Below are 17,422 nucleotides of genomic sequence, written 5' to 3' on the forward strand. Positions count from 1 at the left end.
CATGCGCCCCGGAGCCACTTCCTGTGTCTCCCGGAAGGCAAGGAAGAAAAAGGCTCCTCCCGCTGGCGGGCGGAGGTACATGCGCAGAAGCCTTATTGACGCCAAGAGGAAGTCCTTGTGCCAGTAGTTTGCGGATTGGTCGAAAGTTCGTGAAGTCTCCTGTAAGTCGGCAACTGCTTTGGTAAATCCGCACCCGGGGCTGGTAAAGGGCAGTCAGTGTCTTCTCTAGTGGATTGCAACTCATTATCTCCTTCAATCATCACAATGACTCCATAGAGTAGATATTATTATTATTTACCACTGATAAAATCAAGGCCAGGTGGTAATGTAATGTCTCAGCCACAGGGGCAGTTAGTGAAAGCTGAATTGGGATGCAAGCAGCCTGTCCCCCAAATCTGACTCAACACCTCCACAGATGGCAGATTGTAGCGAGTCATCCCTCTTTCTCCCCCTAGCAATAAGGGAGGGAATCACTACAATCTGTACCATGGGTATGATTGTTGAGCCGTAGATTATAGGTGAAAAATTATTTAAAACAATTAAAATTAAGTTTTGATCATGACTATCATTGACACTGGTAAACCCTTCTACAATTTCTACACATGGGGATATTTAAGAATGACTGCACAGTTTTTATATTCCATTTCTAGGTTAGGTAGAATAGAAACAATATGTTTGTAATTTCGTATCAATTCCTTTTCATTTGAAGCTCTCTTTAATTCTGAAATTTTAACTTAAGTTTTTTAATACATTAAGATTTTATAAACAGCTCCATTGCAAAGAAGCACACGTTAAATGTCGCTTTACAAGGAATTGGGAACATCCAAAGCTGATGATACAAAATGGGTTCCAGTCAAGTAATCGGCCTCACGCAGAAATCCTCAGTTTTCCCCACCCTCTTGCGTCTAAGACTCTTTCTTTCCATTCCATAAAACAATGACTTGAAAATGTTTTAAAGAAATGTCCACCCCAAATATTGAGATTTAAGAGCACAGTAGAGCTTCTGCCAGCAGAGGGCGACCTTGGCTTATTTTTACAGGATTGTTGGGCTACATACCTTTACTGGTGAACAAAAGCAATGTTTCTCAGTACTTACTACAAAAACATTCTGTGGAAAAATATTTTTTAATGTACATGTACACGTGACTTAGCTTTGAAAGCATTTTTTTTCCAGCATGGTTAAATAGGTATCTACATCAAACAGGTCAACAGAGATAGTCTCATTAAAGGAAGCCATAGGTGGAAATCCTGGAGTGTTTTTTGCCTATTTTGTAGAAAATGCAATATGATTTTTACCCCACGAAATCATTTCTAAAATCAATTAGCATCATCAATGATGAAGGTTAAATTTCCCAGAAACCTGGGGACATCACAAGAGCTTTTATTTCGCGAGGGTAATTATGAGCCCTTCAGGAAAAAAAGATTCTCTGAACGCTTTTTTGTTGCACCAGTTTCTATTCATTCTAATTATAAACAGATTCCAATCCAAATGTCCTTTGTTGATTAAAATTATGAAAATATTTAAAAGAAAAACAGTAGATGATGGTAGAAGGGATGTCTGTCATCAGGCGCCATTTTAAATAGCTGCCCATTTTACAGTAATCTTTTTCTAGAAACAAATCTTAAAAGTTAGAATTCTAGATAATTTCCAAATAGCTACTAACATTAACTTTCCATCTGCATATAATAAAGATAATGTATGTTTCTCTTACCATTTTCATTACCCAAATAAAAATTATTTTATGTGTTTTCAATCATAAACTTGAGATGAATTTAATTATCCAAACCGAATGTATCTGTAAGCCTTTTTCAAATTTATATTTGAATTTTAATAACATGTAGATTTTTCTTTCTTTCTTATTTTGACAGTATATTCTGATCCAGATATTTTGTGGCTTAACCACATATTTCTCAATTAGTAATTTCTTCTTTATAAAATCTAGCAAAGCGTAATGATATAATTAGATGTTAACAGAAGATATATGGTATAAGTTCAAAGAAAAAAATCGATTTATAAAAATTTTTTCTAGAATTTTTGATAGTCTCACAAGTCAAATTAACGGTATACCAGAATGTTCTCGAAATGAAATATTTAGTTCCGATGTGACCAGAGAACATAGCATCATCGCTGACATCACAGGCTTGGCATCAGGGGCCTGGCTTTGACGCCTAGCCAACAGTAAGAACTGTAGACCTTCCCCAAGCAGTGCGCACGCCAGGCCACACAGGTGTACCAATGTCGTGGTTAAAGCATGAGCTTTGGAGCCACACTCTGGGTTTAAGTCCCAGCCCCACTGCTTAGTAGTTATGTGACCTTGGGAAAGTTTCTTAACCTCTCTGTACTTTTGTTGTCTCATTCTTAAAATGAGGATAAGAAAAGTACCTAGCTTATAGGGTTTCTGTGAAGGTGAATTTAGTTAATGTTCGTAAAGCACCTAGCAAAATATCCGGCACACGAAGGAAATAAGGTATTTTCTTTTATTATTATATTACCTTATCTAATAATTACTGGAACACCTTGAGCAGGGCCAGCTTTGGGTATGTACAACTTGTGCTGTCACAGAGGGCCCCGTGCTAAGAAGGGCCCATGCTTGGTTTAATCCTCTGTTGCTTTCGTCTTGACATTCTTAATAACTTTTGAACAAGGTGCCTCATGCTTCCATTTTGCACTGGAGCCCACAGCCGGTCTGGTTCTTGAGGTAGACAGTAGTGTTGCTTCCGCTTGGCCATGTTGTGGCTGTGGCTTTGGACAAGGAACATCTTCGGTATTCTCACCTGTAAACTTATAGGTCAGAGGGAGACAAGGCTCTTGGGGAGTTAAATAAAACAATGTGTAAGCAGTGATTGCCAGATATAAGTTCTTAGAAATGCTACCTATTATTATTATGAACATTTATCTTGACAAAATAAGTAAACAACATTTCTATGCTTTCCTACAAAAACATATTCTTGCTTTTAATTACAAGAAACTTTTTAGTGCAGTTAAAAGTTTACTGAAAGTACAGAATAAAATCATAAAATTCACCTCTGGAAAAATTAAGATGGGTTTATGAGGGTAAAAGGTCACATCTTTACTGTTACAGAAAGACCTTATTAAAATCTGAGGTTTCTATAAATCTTAAAACTGGAGAAGTGCTTTGTTCTATAAACCTAGACTCGAAAAGAATTCAAGTGATCTGAATTTGGGTGAGAACTGATAAAGCCTTCAGAAAATTTTCAAATAAGTATATTATTAATAAACAGTATTCTCAAAAATAAAATAAAGCACGAAAGGCTATATCAACCCAAATATTTATTCAAAATAAATTGCACTAATTTCACAAGTGAATTAATGGCATGTGATCCCTATACCCTGAAGACAAAGAAAACATAGCTAAGAAAAAACTGCTGAACACTATAATTCATTTGCAACCTCTCAAATTTAGATTATCGTTTTTGTTACTAATAAGGTACTTCATGCCTTAATATTAATTGTATTATAAAAACTAATGAGAATCTTCTTGCAATCACAAGATATATTCTGATATACTTTTATATCCATCCTCCAAATTTTAATTTGTTAGGTAAGTATACTCTGGAAAGATAATCTGATGATAGGAAGGTCAAAGCTTGAATTTCTGCCTTCATTTTAGAGTCTGCCATTATTTCCATCTGTCAATAAAAGTAAAATATAGTCAAAACAAAGTCCTTTGTTACAGTTCTGTCAACTTGACAGACTAGTAAACTAGACTTGATTTATTTTCCAAAATCAAGGGCAATAGTCTTTAGGGTCAGCTAAGATATTCTAGAGCTGCTACAGCTAAAAATATCAGGATTGTACCCTGTGTGGATGCCTTCAATAACTAGGAACAGTCTGGGGTCTTTATACTTTTTATCTTCTTTTTTTTCCATTTATAAACTATGACAGCCATAGACAATGGGTCTATAACTATGATAGGAATACAAATAAAAATAGATCAGCTCCCTCCAGGTGATCTTATTTATTAGCATTCATAATTCGAAGTTTCAACACCCGTGTACTGCCAAACAACACCCACCTTAGTTGTTGGTTACATAAAATTTCAAGGAGGATGTTTTCAAAATATTATGTGAATAGCCATTACTAAAGCGAAAGGCAATAATACATAGAACACTTGAATTTTAAAAGGCAACATACTTCTTGTCTCCAAAATGGTTGGCAAGTAACGTAGGGTCTCTTCAGGATACTGTCAAGTTTCTTTTGGTCCTGTTTTGTCAGTGGAATTAAAGTATCTTTTGGTATATTTAACCTGGAATAAAATAGATGAAAAAAAAATCAGTAAAAACAAAGTACTCTTATAACCTGAAGGTCACAGATATTTCATTTGTATTTATTGTACTATTTCAAGAAACTCAGAAATAACAGATAAGAAGATGAGTAGAGATCCACCCTTTAAATCCAGAATTTGGGGATTTGGCATGTCCCAGACCAAGCAGCAAGTGTTCAAGTTCACAGTGGAAGTCTGTCCTAAATTGTTTTTGTTCACATCCTACTCATGAGACGATGACAGGAAGACAGACATTGGTTCTAAAACAAATGTCAATAGCACTAACATCATATATGTCAACACTGAGGTCACCCCAGAGTTCCACGGTCTTGAAGCGGTGAGCTCCAACATGTGTGGCCAACAGTGAGGTTCATTGTGGAATTTTAGGTTTCACTGAGTACTTAATTCTTTATAATTCACTGAGAATTCTCTGGAAGTTAGTCTATCACTTTTCACTTACATGCACATGTATGCACACACATACACACATATTTATCTAGTTTTAAATTTTTAAAAAGCAGAACATGAGAGGTCTAAGATGTATGGTGTGGACTAATTTTTGAAGTCACAAATCCAGAATTTCCCAGGCAAGCCGTCATTTCACATAGTCTTTTCTAATGTCCCCATAATTATGACCACTTGCCAGTGGCAGCTCCTGGATAAGGTGACAATTTGATTGACAGGGAGGCCTAGAGGATTTCCCTTCAAGCTATTTGTGTAGCTACCGCACTGTTTTTCTTTTCTCTCTCTCTCTCTCTCTCTCTCTCTCTCTCTCTCTCTCTCTCTCTCTTTTTATTGCACATTTGGAGCAGCTTTTGAGGGCACTAATGGAATTTGAGTTGCAGATCAAGTTTCTCCAAGCCCTCCACCTTCATAATCATCAGATCATTTGTCCTGAGTTTGTTAGAAATGATATTCATACAAACAGATCAGCCTCAAGAGATATTGACACATAACACTAAACTGAACAAAACTGTGATTCACTAGAGTATAAATATTCAAAAATCAAAAACTGAAAGTTTTCTCTTATGCTCATTGTGTAAGGAGCAGCAATCCCCTCAGAGCTGTTCATGTTCCATATGTAGGGAACAAGCACCTGTTCCCAAAGTTTGCTCACTGCGAAGGAAATCTCATAAACGTGTTTAAGTTCCTTCTCATCGGCCAATTAAAACAATAATAAGATACTTTAAATATCATATTGGCAGAGATGAATAAAAATGACGCTGTCCTATGCCGAGAGACAGGTGGGCTCTTACCCTCCAGGGAAAGCAAAATAATTAGCCTATGTAGAGGGCAGTCAAAGCCTTAAAAATGTGCATACCCTTTGACCCAGCTATCTTGGGAATTCAGCCTGTGGGACTAATTAAAGCTGCAGGCAAAAATACTTACAAGAGGGTCTGTGGAAGCTCTATTTATGGGGACAGAGTGTTGGAACCACCCACCTGTCTGATTTTGGCGGACTGGCTGAATAAACACTGGTATATACAGAATTTGAACTCAGTGATATAAGACATTACTATAAGACATCATAGAAGAGAAATGTATTTAGTAATACGAAAAAAGTGATCTCACTGTGCTGTATGAGAAAGGAAGATTACAAAATAATATTAGAGTAGGATCCCATTTTTATGAAAAACTCTGCACAGAAAGTAATGTACAAGTGTAAAGCTGTTCAACTATAAATTATATTTATCTTGTTACTTAATGTTTTTCTATAATAAAAAGATACAATAAATTTGCCAAACTTTAGGTTCCCAAAATTTACATAATCTTAAAGTGAGATTTTTAAATAAAATTAAAAATTTTAATTTATGATAAAATTGATTCATATGTTAAATGATGTCAATGATTACCATTTAACTAGATTCAATGTCTTATACTTTCTAAGTATAAAAATTACAAAATATTTTAACCATAAAGGTAAAACAAAACATGTTTTCCAGCTAGCTGAAAGTTCAATTAACCAAATTCATTTGTAAAGTATTTTAGCAGTTGAAACAGAAACATCAACAAATTTAATCCATAACTATGTAATCCTGAGCCAAAATGAACGATGTAAATAAAAATGTTAAGAGCTTTCCCTTATAGTGACTTTTGAGGCTTATTGCAAATAATAAATCATTATTTTAAATATTGCAGTTCTACTAAACCATCTAACCTTTTAATATCAGAAGGGAGGAGACCAAGCCATCTAATAGCTGGAACTGTGAGATTATGGGCTTCAAAAGACATAGACTAAAATAAAGAACAAAAGTGTATTAGGTAAGGCTAAATCGCAGAGAACTAGCACACCTGTTTTTGCAGCCAAATTTTTTACATATTAAGAAGAACAAGTACTAAAGACTTCATGCCCCTAGAGCCCACAGAAGCTCCGGGAAATCACCCAGAGTGTCCCTAAGCTAGACTTTCAGTGAAGATTTTTAACACTGCTTTGTACTCTTTCTGGATTGATTTTCTATAAAGTAGAACTACAAATGAACCTCTCTGGCCTGCGTTTATTATTGTATTCTTGTGATTCTGTATCTTAACGCCTTGCCCCATATCCTTTTCATCTGCTATAAGCATACATGTCTGGGACACTCGAGGTGTGCGCCAGTGGCTCCCAGACTTTCCCGCCCAGCGGAATCACTTAGAGGGGTCACCCCTAGAGATTTGGATTTAGTAGCTCTGGAGAGGGCCTGAGATTTGCATTTCTAACAAGTTCCCATGTGATGCTGATGCTGCTGGTCCAGGAACACACTTTGAGAAACACTGGTGTATGGTAGTTGCAGACTCTGGTGGTAAATTGGGTGGTGTTTTCATTTCTCCTTATGGTGGGAGAAAAGGGAATTGGCAACGTCAGAGTTCAAGGCTACATATACTTTTCAGAGTATAATTGGCGATCGGACCATGTTGTCACCCTGAGGACCAAGGTTACTTCGACAGGCTGGGAGGGGAGGATGACAATGTCTCTTGTCCACAGCTGACCCCGCTCTGTCACCTGTGGTTGCACTGGTTGTGCTGGAAGCTGGAGTCACAGCCGTGGAAACAGACTGGCTATAGACAAGGACAGCGGCCTCACTGGCACATTTTGGGAGCCCTTTGCTTACCAGGGACCAATAAATAAATGCAGAAATAACCTCAATAAATGTAGACTATCTCAATAGTGGAAAAAGGAAAAATACTTGTCTATACTTACCATAGATCCATACTTATAAATGCACATTATTTCTATGCCTGTTAAAAGAAGGTTAACTTTAAAATTAGACTTCTTGTATGTTACAGGTTAGATAATTTGCACTCTTAAATTATATCTAACATCATCAAATTTTATTTTTGTGGACATTACTAAGAATTTTTCTTCAGTTAGATATGTCTAAAATAGAAATAAATTGCCTCAAATGATTACAGTCATTAATTTTAATCTACTAATCATAGTCTTTTAAAATATTGATGGAAATGTTCTAAGAGCAGAACACAGTAACTATGTTTGTTTCAAACAGTCCAGCGATAAATTACCATGTGGATCAGCATCTACAAGAGTGAAAATGGGAATATGAAACGTATCCCACAGCTTCCTGACTAAAAGTCTTGTGTTCAGATCAGGCACTCCCTTCCCCTAAAAGCAAGATTAAAATTATGCATTTTAATTCCAGTAGAATGAAATCGATAAACTATATCCTCACCTTATTAATAATTTAAAAGTTAGATTCCCTCACCTTAAATTTCAGGTGATGGAAGACTGGCGTTGACTGTGAAGAAATGAACGATCTGTACAACAGGGTGAAAAAGCCCATATATATTCATACCTTTGACTCAGTTATTCCTATCCTAGGCATTAATTCAACAGAAACAGGAATAATAAAAATCCTACATACTTAAAGATGTTCACCACAGTGTTATTGACAATGACAAAAATACTATGAAGAGCCCAAATGATCTAACGACAGGGACACGGAGAGGCGGCATAGCACATGGGTGACGTGTACCAGCCGAGGGGCCCGAGAGCCTGGGCTGCCATCCTGCCTCTGCCGCTTTTCAGCCGCACACACCTGGACGCGTCCCCAAACCTCTCTGTGGTTTAGGGCCCTGGAACACCTTACGAGGTTAGTATAGGAATTAAGTTAGTAAGTAATCATACAGCACTTAGAAGAATATCTGGTTTAAATTTGGGATTAAATAAGCCTAAGTGGTGGGGAAAAAATCTCATGATGTTATTAAAACAAAAGTTATGCAGAAAGTACTTTAATGAGCATTATGATAGTGTTCAGAGAGAAAAGCAGAAAACTGAATGAAACATGGAGCAGAGCAAGAAGCAGGCGGAGATTAAGAATGGGCTTTCCATCGAACAGCTCTGAATCTGAATTTCCTCTTTATGAATCATTAGTGGGTGATATTGAGCCCGTTTCTTAGTCTCGTTAAGCTGCGGTTTTATTTATAAAATTGGGGCAAATATGCCTGTCACACAGTTATGGCACTTTAACAATGAGGAACTGAACTGTCTGGATCTGAATCCTAGTAAGCTAGAAGAATTTTAAGTAGATGAGCTTTTTCCCTTAAAAACCTAGTTTTTAAAAAGCAGAAGAAAGCCGGGATGGGGGAGGGGAAACTGGTGTGGTAAAATGCCTCCCTGTGTCTCCGTACCCTGTTATTACAAGGGGGTGATGATATTATCTGCCTCGTTAAGTTGTTGAGAGATTTTACAAGTTATGTGACAAACAGCAATAAATGAAAACTCTAATTATGTAAAGTGCTTAGTAGAGTTTCTGGCACACCAGGATCAGTGAATGGTACTGCATTTTTATTTTTTCCTTTGGTGTATTTTTTCCAGGCGTATGTGGTGGAGGCGTCAAACAGTATCGAAGGACATCCAGTGGAAAATGGCCCCTCCCTAGCCGGACCCTCCATGCTCAGTTCCCTCCTTCGGAGGCACCCGCTACCCGTCAACTCCTTGTGGGTGTTTCCTGGGAGTAATAGCAGCAGCTGTCAATGGACAGCACCGATGTGCAGACAGGCAAGGACTAGGAGGCAGCTTACAAGAAAGAGGACAAGGTAGAGAAAAGGGATTACGTGTGATTTCCCCCTCTTTAAATATGTGTTCATTCATCTACCAAGTATATCATCTCTTCCGACCCGATGTGACAGAAAACCGAGCTATACACACTTCTCCAAAGCGCTGGTACCAGTAGGGATTCGATCGCCAAGGATTGAACGGAGACCCAGGCCACTGCAGGTGTCTGCCTGCAATGCACTGGCTTCCTCCAGTCAGCCCAACAAGCACGTGCTCTCCCCAGGGAGGTGTAAAAGGGGAAGAGGATGGGCCAAACGTGAGCCGCAGAGAGACCACTTCGGGAGTTCAACTGCAAGCCCTATTCGTTATGAGACATCGGTGTACGTTTTCCATCTCGACTGTGTCCCTTCGCTTCAAACTAGGCAGACGCCACTAGGATGTCCTGCTACCATCTCAAATTCATACTTCTAAACCTACACTCAAAATCTTTTTTCCATGAAGGACTGAGCCTTCCCGCTCTTTGTCTTGTGCTATCAATGGAGACAACGTGGTAAGGTTCCGCACATCAGAGTCATTTTGACTCATTCCTAATATCCCGTGGTCACTTAGTCCTTTTGAATTGGCCTGGGAAATGTCCTTCGTTTCGGTCCCTTCTCTTGAATGACTCCTCTTTCATCCTTACACTGATAGCCTGGCGACAGGCTCCCTGACCCCAGTGCGCTCCCTCTCCATGGAACCGATGACGCTGCCACACTAATCTGTGTCATTTTCTCTCTCGCCAATCCAAAACCTTTCTTCAGTGCCTGACGCCCCTACATTAAGTCAGGACGTTTCCTTGGCAGCGGCCAGCATCCTGCTCCTTCTCCAGAGCAGCTCTCCTTCCCGCTTCCACAAACACACCTCACAGACATCAGACTACTGTTAATCTAACATCCCGGACACATTTTAAGTAGATAAGTTTTTTTTTTCTTCAAAAACCTAGGTTATTATAAAGATCTATAAAAGTAGAATAAAGCTGGGACAGGAGAGGGGAACCTGATCTGTTCTGTTATTCTGTCATCATTCCAAACCTACCCACACCCCAAGCTTCCTTTGTTCTCACTTCTTTCTTTCTTTCTTACTCCAGCAGACGCCATCTATCACTCCAGTTTTGTAAACTCCTCCCTTATGACCCTGTAGCGGGAAGCTTACTACGCTTTGCTAACTGATGCCTATACTTCCCTGTGCCATCTCAACATATTCTTCTGTGTTCTTTACTATTCTTTGAACATTTATGTTAAAAAAAAAAAAAGCAGGTTCCTTTTGACTGGATTAATGACATTATCTGGTACTCAGACCTGTGAGAGGAAAACAAGGAGCAGGTCTTGCCCATTCAACCCTCCCCAAAGCCCCGCTGTTACCATGTTAGACGAGTGGCCCCTGTGGGGACGGTGTGATGGGGACACTGGGAGACTGTGTAAACTCACTATGGTAATAGACAATCACCGATATTTAAGAATTGGGACCATCCCCCAGAGTTTAGTCAGACTTGAGGACGTTTAAATAAACACCTTGGAAATTCTTGTTCTATAACCCCAAAGGATGCATCATACTGATAACAGAGCATTTTCTGAGCAGTACTGACGATGCTATAAATCCTCTTACCAGTTGCCAAAGTATGTTAGTCTCGGAATTCTGGTACAGGTAGATGACATACCGTAACCATGATGCATGGAGACGTTTTGCTGCAGAAGTTGTCATCGAGCAGTCGTTGAAATGTTGCATCTTTTTCTACAATTAATAGAAATTTCGCATCTGTAATTAAATCTGTGAAGTTAAGGCTGACAAATTTAAGGCAAGAATACTTCAGTTTAACCACCAACGAAAAATGGTGCCATATAGATCAATTGAAAAGCAGCTATAGATACAGTACTTTCATTTTTACCTTCAGATATGTAACAGATATCTATTCATATACGTAGATTTCTGTCTTTCCTACCGGATGGTGAACTCCTAAAAGAATCCGACACAAGGGACCATGGTGTGTTCATCTTGACCACTATGGGGTCTAGCTTGTTAGTTATATATTAGAAGGCTTGATTTATCAAAGTAATGTATGAATGAACATTCTAGAAGTTTAAATAGTTTTCTCATTCAAAGGATACTCCAAATTCCTTGAATATTAGATGGCACGGCAACAGCCTAAGTTAACAAAACAAGACAGTTTTTATTTTACATAAAAAGAAAGTATAACCACATTTTAAACATGTATCACAAAAATCCTATGTTTTCATTAAAAAATATACCTGTCATCAGAAGTTTATGTCTCAGAGAGAAAACAGCAGGAAACAGATTTATTTTTCAGTAAGAAAACAGACATACTCAAACTACTTCCCTTCAGGTGAGACTCTCTGGGAAGCTTTGTGGATATGGGGCTTAAAAAGCAGAAACGAACGGAAGGAAAGACTCGTCATGCAGGACCTCCTCGGCCTTGCAAGCCGGTAGGTTGGCCTCTCTGCTGTGCTGGTTTAGTACTGCGGGCCTTCCACGCACCAAGGCCGAGCAAATAGTTTAGTTCTAAACATACTACTTTCAGAACCAGAATATTTTATGAAGATTACATAAGTAACCATGCTAAAATGGTCCAGACACACTCCGTCTGAAAACAACAGTGCATTTTTAAAAGAAATGTGTACATTTATTCCGATGACATTTGACAAATGGCATATTTTGAGACTATGTAATGCACAGCCATGAAAAGCATATACCCGTTCATCCTTTGATTTGATTTTAAAATCTTAAGCTTCCAACTATATCACAAAGCAGGAAATAAAATACATTTCAAAAACAAAGGATCTGAAAGGGAGTTAAAATACGTGAACGTATTAATGATGCTTACTGTTGTACAGCTACAATTCACTTTAGTGCCATCTTCCTCGATATACTTTAAATTGCCAGCAATTAAACCTTTTGATGTAGATAACTGAAAAACAATAGACATATTTGAAACTATTTTCACGAATATGTTTTACGCTGCGAAGTCATTCCTCATAGTCACTAAACTGAAATATACGTATTTTAGTTTACACTGGAACTTAAGAAATGAAGAATAAAACATAAGAGTATTTAAGATGAAACATTTTTGGTAATTCATCTACTTTGGTTCATTCATCCAAGGGAATAGATCAAGAATAGATTACTTAAATGTATAGTGAGAAAAACACAGTATTGAAAAATATCAAAAGAAGGTGCAGATCACATTTGTTCTTCTATTACAATTTTTATACACACACGTTGTCTTTAAAATGTCTTGCATTAAATGCTACGTACTATGTGTAGACATCTCCTTGGCACTTTCAGCATACAAGAAATGTTATCAACAATGTTGTCCACAACAGCCTGGTTCCCAAAGAGTTGGCTGTCAGTGTAATATATGTCTCTGTGAAAATTTTAAAAAACATATTTTTAATTATCCATGTTCTCTTTGAATATGACAACTATTGGAGTATTATTATCCAGTATTATTTAACTGGATGAAGTACACATATAAACACACATAATAGGTAAAAGTGACCTGTTACCCATAGCTAGTCCTACATAACTTTTTAGAACCTGTAATGAAAGTTCACTTAACTGAATCTCACACTGCATTTTAAAGAGTAATTTACCAGGACAATGTATTTACCTTTTGGTTGCGTAAGTGTTGCTCTGTACTAATTTATAAATCACGGACAATACTTTAAGAATTAGAGCTGGAAAATAAGATGCAATAAACAAGTTACTCATTTCAAAATATATTGTTATCGAGGATTTTAACTGTCCCCAGTTACTTTCCATAATATTAAAAAATTATCTTTCCAAAATACAGGTGTTAAGTACAGAGAATAATTGCCTGAAGAATGAGAAAGAATTAATTGCTCAGTGAACAGTAAACCTGAGAGAATACTTTTCCATTGAATTGTGTACCTTGAAAATTTATTTTGGAATTACAATTTACTTCCATCCATGGTTATTAATGCAAAATTCTATAAATTTACTTCAAGTACAAGAGTGGTCTATTATAAAACAAGTAAAATTATTTAACTAGCAGTAACTAAAACCCAGAGGATAACCAAAGTCATTTATTATTAAAAGCTAAGAAAAATTAACTTACCAAAATTTTTAACCGATTTTAGTGAATCACTTTTGATTTTTCTCATAGTACAATGAGATACCATCTGAAGACCAACAGAATCTTCGAACCTGTCATTTTATTTAAAGCAAGGGAATTAAATTAAAAATAATTAATTTGTGAACACTAAACAATTTTGACTTGGTGCCCTCTTCTGAATGTCATTTAAATTCACATTTCTTTTCAATATAAGTACTAAAACTTTAGGATAACCTTGGTTACAAGCTTAGATAATTCTAGACGATAATTAGGTAATTAGTTTTGTGACTTATAGAGACACTAAAAGAGTTTAAAATAAATGAATTATAGACCTCAATTATGATGTGTGTGTATATCTGTGTATTTCTTACTTGGTAAGACATTTAGTGTATGCGAACTATTTTTAAATATTAGCATTTTGCTAATTTGAATAATTTACTCATTTAATAATTACAACTCAATTTAAAAAGTTTTGAAATATTTTATCTCTGATTTACCTCATTACATTAAGTGAAATAATTTATTAGAGCATTAAATTGAACTACCAAGCCTGACCTAACGGTGGTAGAAGAGACCAGTTTTCAGCTGTTTCAAAGGTGCAATTAATTCATCTTGCAAAATATGAAGCAAATTATGATTCAAAAGTTTACATTTTATATTAATTATATTGATCATAAAAGAATACTGAGAGACTAAGGAGCTTCAAAATTACTTTTATTCTTTTTTCTGTAACTATGAGAACTATTCTTGTGGTATTTTTCATAATTTAGTAGAAAGATTCCACAGGTCGAGGAGCTCAGAAAAACACAGTGTAACTAGGAGCCAGGATTTTGATAAAGCCGTTTGCTGACTTTACCCTCTTGGACACAGGACTTAGCGGGGAGAGATCTGTTAGGAGAAAGAGCCTTTGAAATGTTCAGGATACATTTATTTTGGTCTCAGTATCAGAGTTGGCTGTAGGTCCCCTGAGCAAGTGGTTTGCTTTCCCAGTATAGATGAGAATTTCCTCCTTTGAGTGCTAGAAAGCTTAGATCTGAGTTTGGAGCCTACTTTCAGCAGGACTGCAAGATGTTATCATATGCATTTCGAATTCTGAACTCTTTTGGCGCTCCGTATTTTGTTCTTAGTATTGTTTTCCCTTTGCCTTATCTTTCACACCTACTTCTAGTTTATATAACCTGCTAGTGTGGTATGTATTTTGTAAACGTCCTTAAATCCTTTTAGGTAAAGGCAACACAAAGAATGAAATCTGACTAGAACTCTTAACTTGGATAAATTCAAATAGTGACATAGATACTGCATTTAAAAATAAAAAAAATCCAAAATGCCCACTTTATATTTTCCCAGCTTGATCTGTTGTCTATTGTGAATGCAGGTGCTTCGTTTCTTGCCAAGCTTGTTATTATGTCTTGGATAATATTTTCTATAGATGAAAGAACCTCAGAACTGAAACAATAAACACACTATGATTCAATCTTAATTCCAAATTAGGCCTTTATAATATGTAACATTTTCCCAGATAAATACTGAAGTAAATTTTGTTTCATTAGTTGTTTTTTAAGACTAAGTAATCCATGTCAATAATGATATCTCCCACTAAATTTTGACATAGGAACTACATTAAAACAACAACTATACTTATAGTGGTTATTTACAAAGAAATTTCATTTGCTTGTAATTTGACTTTTCGAACAATTACTCATTAAAGTAATATCTCCCTTTTAGATAAATGACTAGATAATATAATTTAGAAATATATTTCAATCTGCTCTTTGTATTAAACTACTCAAATACAAACATTGGCTTGAAATACTACTGATAAATGTTTTGATTAAGAATGATGTAATACTGGCTTTGAATTTAATTTCTTTCCCCAAAATGCAATGCAAGAATATTTCAAAAGAAACACTTCTTGTAGCACATTACCCTAATTGATCTCATGCCTTAAATCAGCCCTTTTGAATTTAAGTGATACAAAAAGAAAAAAGTTTAATCACTACCATGAAAGGATTTGTCAACTATTACTTCACTTTACAGCAAACTATTAAGACTTAGCCCAGTTTTCTGTCAGCTGACTTTTAATTTCACAAGCCATCAGCTTCAAAAAATGTTGCTCAGTTATAAATACCATTAGCATATTGCCTAGGAAGGGAAATCAAATGTAGAAAATGGGCAAATGGAGATTGTTCTAATTTCCATAGAAACTTGCTTTCATTAGAAATGCATGTATCAGAAAACAAATTTTAAAATATTCAATATTTTCTAATATCAAAAGGTAAAAACTGTCTCAAATATTCCCCCCTCCTTTGGTTTGGAAAAAACAAGTTGTAGGACAATACTGTGACCAATTTTAAGATACGATCAGATTAATTTACATCTGAAATGTAAACAAGGGATTTCTACTCTCTCCTTTCCCTTCCCCTCACAAATTCTCCCTCATACTAAATCCTTATGTAAAAATGTGTTTGCTGGTGGGTTTTTAGGTTTTTTGTTTTGTTTTGTTTTGATAGTTGGGGCTTAAAAATAAAAGACAGGCATTCGTTTAGGCTGAAAAACTGCTGGTAAACCAGAAAAGCGGATCAAGGAACCAGAACAATGGAGCATTTGAAGTTGAAGCCGGCAACGGCGTAAACGTATTTTCTGTAGTTAATTGTAAGCTGGGTAGCTTGAGAGTCGCCGTGACTGATTTTATCGGCACCACACTCTGAGCTAACCAGCCAACTGCTTTAATGAACCACGTTAAAGAAATCTCTTAAAATTTGTACGTTGTCGACACTTCCAAAAAAACCGTCGTCTCATTATAAACCACCTGAAATGTGTTCACTTCCTCGTTCATTTTAATTAAAAACAAACAAAAAAACACTTACTGAGTGAGAACTCACAACATTCATTTTCCTCACTTCCTCTATCCCCCACCAAAAAATCCGGAAAACTTAAAAAAATAGACATATACATAATTTTTTTTTTTTTTTTTAACAAGCACAAAGCCAAACTGTTCCGGAAACTCCCTGACCCATGAGATCTCAGGAAACCTGCGAGCCCAGCTGTGGGGATGCTCCTGGAACATTCTAGAAGGCCCCTGGGGCGGCTGTCAGGGGACTTTTTTGAGTTCAAAGGAAGGGCTGAAAGCGGAAAAGCTAAGGCGCGCTGAGGAAGGCGCGTTCCTGGGCTCAGGGCTGGCCGGCCCGCGGCCTTGGCACCTGGGGAGCAGCGGGAGGGCGTCCCGCGTGCCACCTCCCGGGCGCGTGCGCCGGGGTGGCAGGCGCCCTGTACCTGGAGGCCGGGCACGTCCCCCTGCCTGCCGGCTCCCCACCGCCTCGCCTCAGGGCAGCCAGCAGGGACGCCCTGTGCTGGTCCAAAACATCAAAGAACGAGGCCTCGGGCCCCATGGGCGCAAAGGCCATGAACACAGACGTTACTGAAACACTCCAAGGGCCGGAACCCGACTTGGGTCCGAAAGGCTCTGCGCGGTGCCCGCCGTGTGCGCGCTCAGGGACCGGGCCGCGCACCTTTCCCGCGCTTTCTGGCCGCGGGACCCGCTTGCGCACGCGCACACTTCACCGCGGCGGCAGCGTGTTCAGCCGCATGCGCATAGCCCCGCCCATTGGGAGGAGTGCGCATGCGCGCAGGGCTCCGTCAGCGGCCTACTCACCCGAGGGACGAGGGACGAAGTGTTGTTATACGTCTCCAGAGGCGCAGTCTGGCAAGCGACGGCGACGGCCGGGTATGCTTGGGATGGTGATCGAGATGTCCTTGAAATGGTTTTGTTATTTTGTTGTTCCATGGGGTTGTTTTCTTTCTTTTTTTTTTTTTTTCTATTTAAGGAAAATAGTAGAGATTTTTCATCCAAACAAATAGTTACGGCGATCCAACTGAATGCTAGGTAACAGTTCTAGGCACCGGGTTGAGCCTCCATCGAGGCAAACGAAATTCCCGCGCGTAGTAACTTGCATGCAGCAGCTGAGGGCTTACACTGCGCGTTCCTCTCGGCCTCCCTCTTTCAAGTCTGGTAACCGC

General features: G+C 37.9%; 1 protein-coding gene across 2 annotated transcripts; it reads right to left on the minus strand.

Annotated features, from left to right (window-relative positions):
- Positions 1 to 3,531: 3,531 nt before the first annotated feature.
- SPO11 (SPO11 initiator of meiotic double stranded breaks) lies at positions 3,532 to 16,809 on the minus strand. 2 transcript variants are annotated; one of them, XM_016124859.2, is made up of 13 exons: positions 16,679 to 16,809; positions 14,738 to 14,851; positions 13,409 to 13,497; positions 12,941 to 13,007; positions 12,586 to 12,694; positions 12,155 to 12,238; positions 11,421 to 11,457; positions 10,973 to 11,082; positions 7,785 to 7,884; positions 7,465 to 7,502; positions 6,445 to 6,521; positions 4,157 to 4,268; positions 3,532 to 3,651 (listed from the first exon to the last, which is right to left on the minus strand). In XM_016124859.2, exons 1-13 carry the CDS (start codon positions 16,807 to 16,809, stop codon positions 3,532 to 3,534), a joined length of 1,188 nt encoding a protein of 395 aa, XP_015980345.2. The 2 variants fall into 2 exon arrangements, with proteins under 2 accessions (XP_015980345.2, XP_015980346.2); XM_016124860.2 differs by lacking the exon at positions 14,738 to 14,851.
- Between the last annotated feature and the right edge of the window lie 613 nt (positions 16,810 to 17,422).

Source organism: Rousettus aegyptiacus, unplaced genomic scaffold (assembly GCF_014176215.1).
Source record: "Rousettus aegyptiacus isolate mRouAeg1 unplaced genomic scaffold, mRouAeg1.p scaffold_m13_p_12, whole genome shotgun sequence".
NCBI lineage: Eukaryota > Metazoa > Chordata > Mammalia > Chiroptera > Pteropodidae > Rousettus > Rousettus aegyptiacus.

Excerpts from the sequence above, each read along its gene's own strand:
- SPO11 (XM_016124859.2), bottom strand. The coding sequence starts at position 16,809 with ATGGCCTTTGCGCCCATGGGGCCCGAGGCCTCGTTCTTTGATGTTTTG. Across the intron at positions 7,885-10,972 it reads CTCCATGCATCATGGTTACG|GGGAAGGGAGTGCCTGATCT; the intron begins GTATGTCATCTA and ends TCTTGCTTTTAG. Across the intron at positions 7,503-7,784 it reads TGTAGATGCTGATCCACATG|GCATAGAAATAATGTGCATT; the intron begins GTAATTTATCGC and ends TTCTTTTAACAG.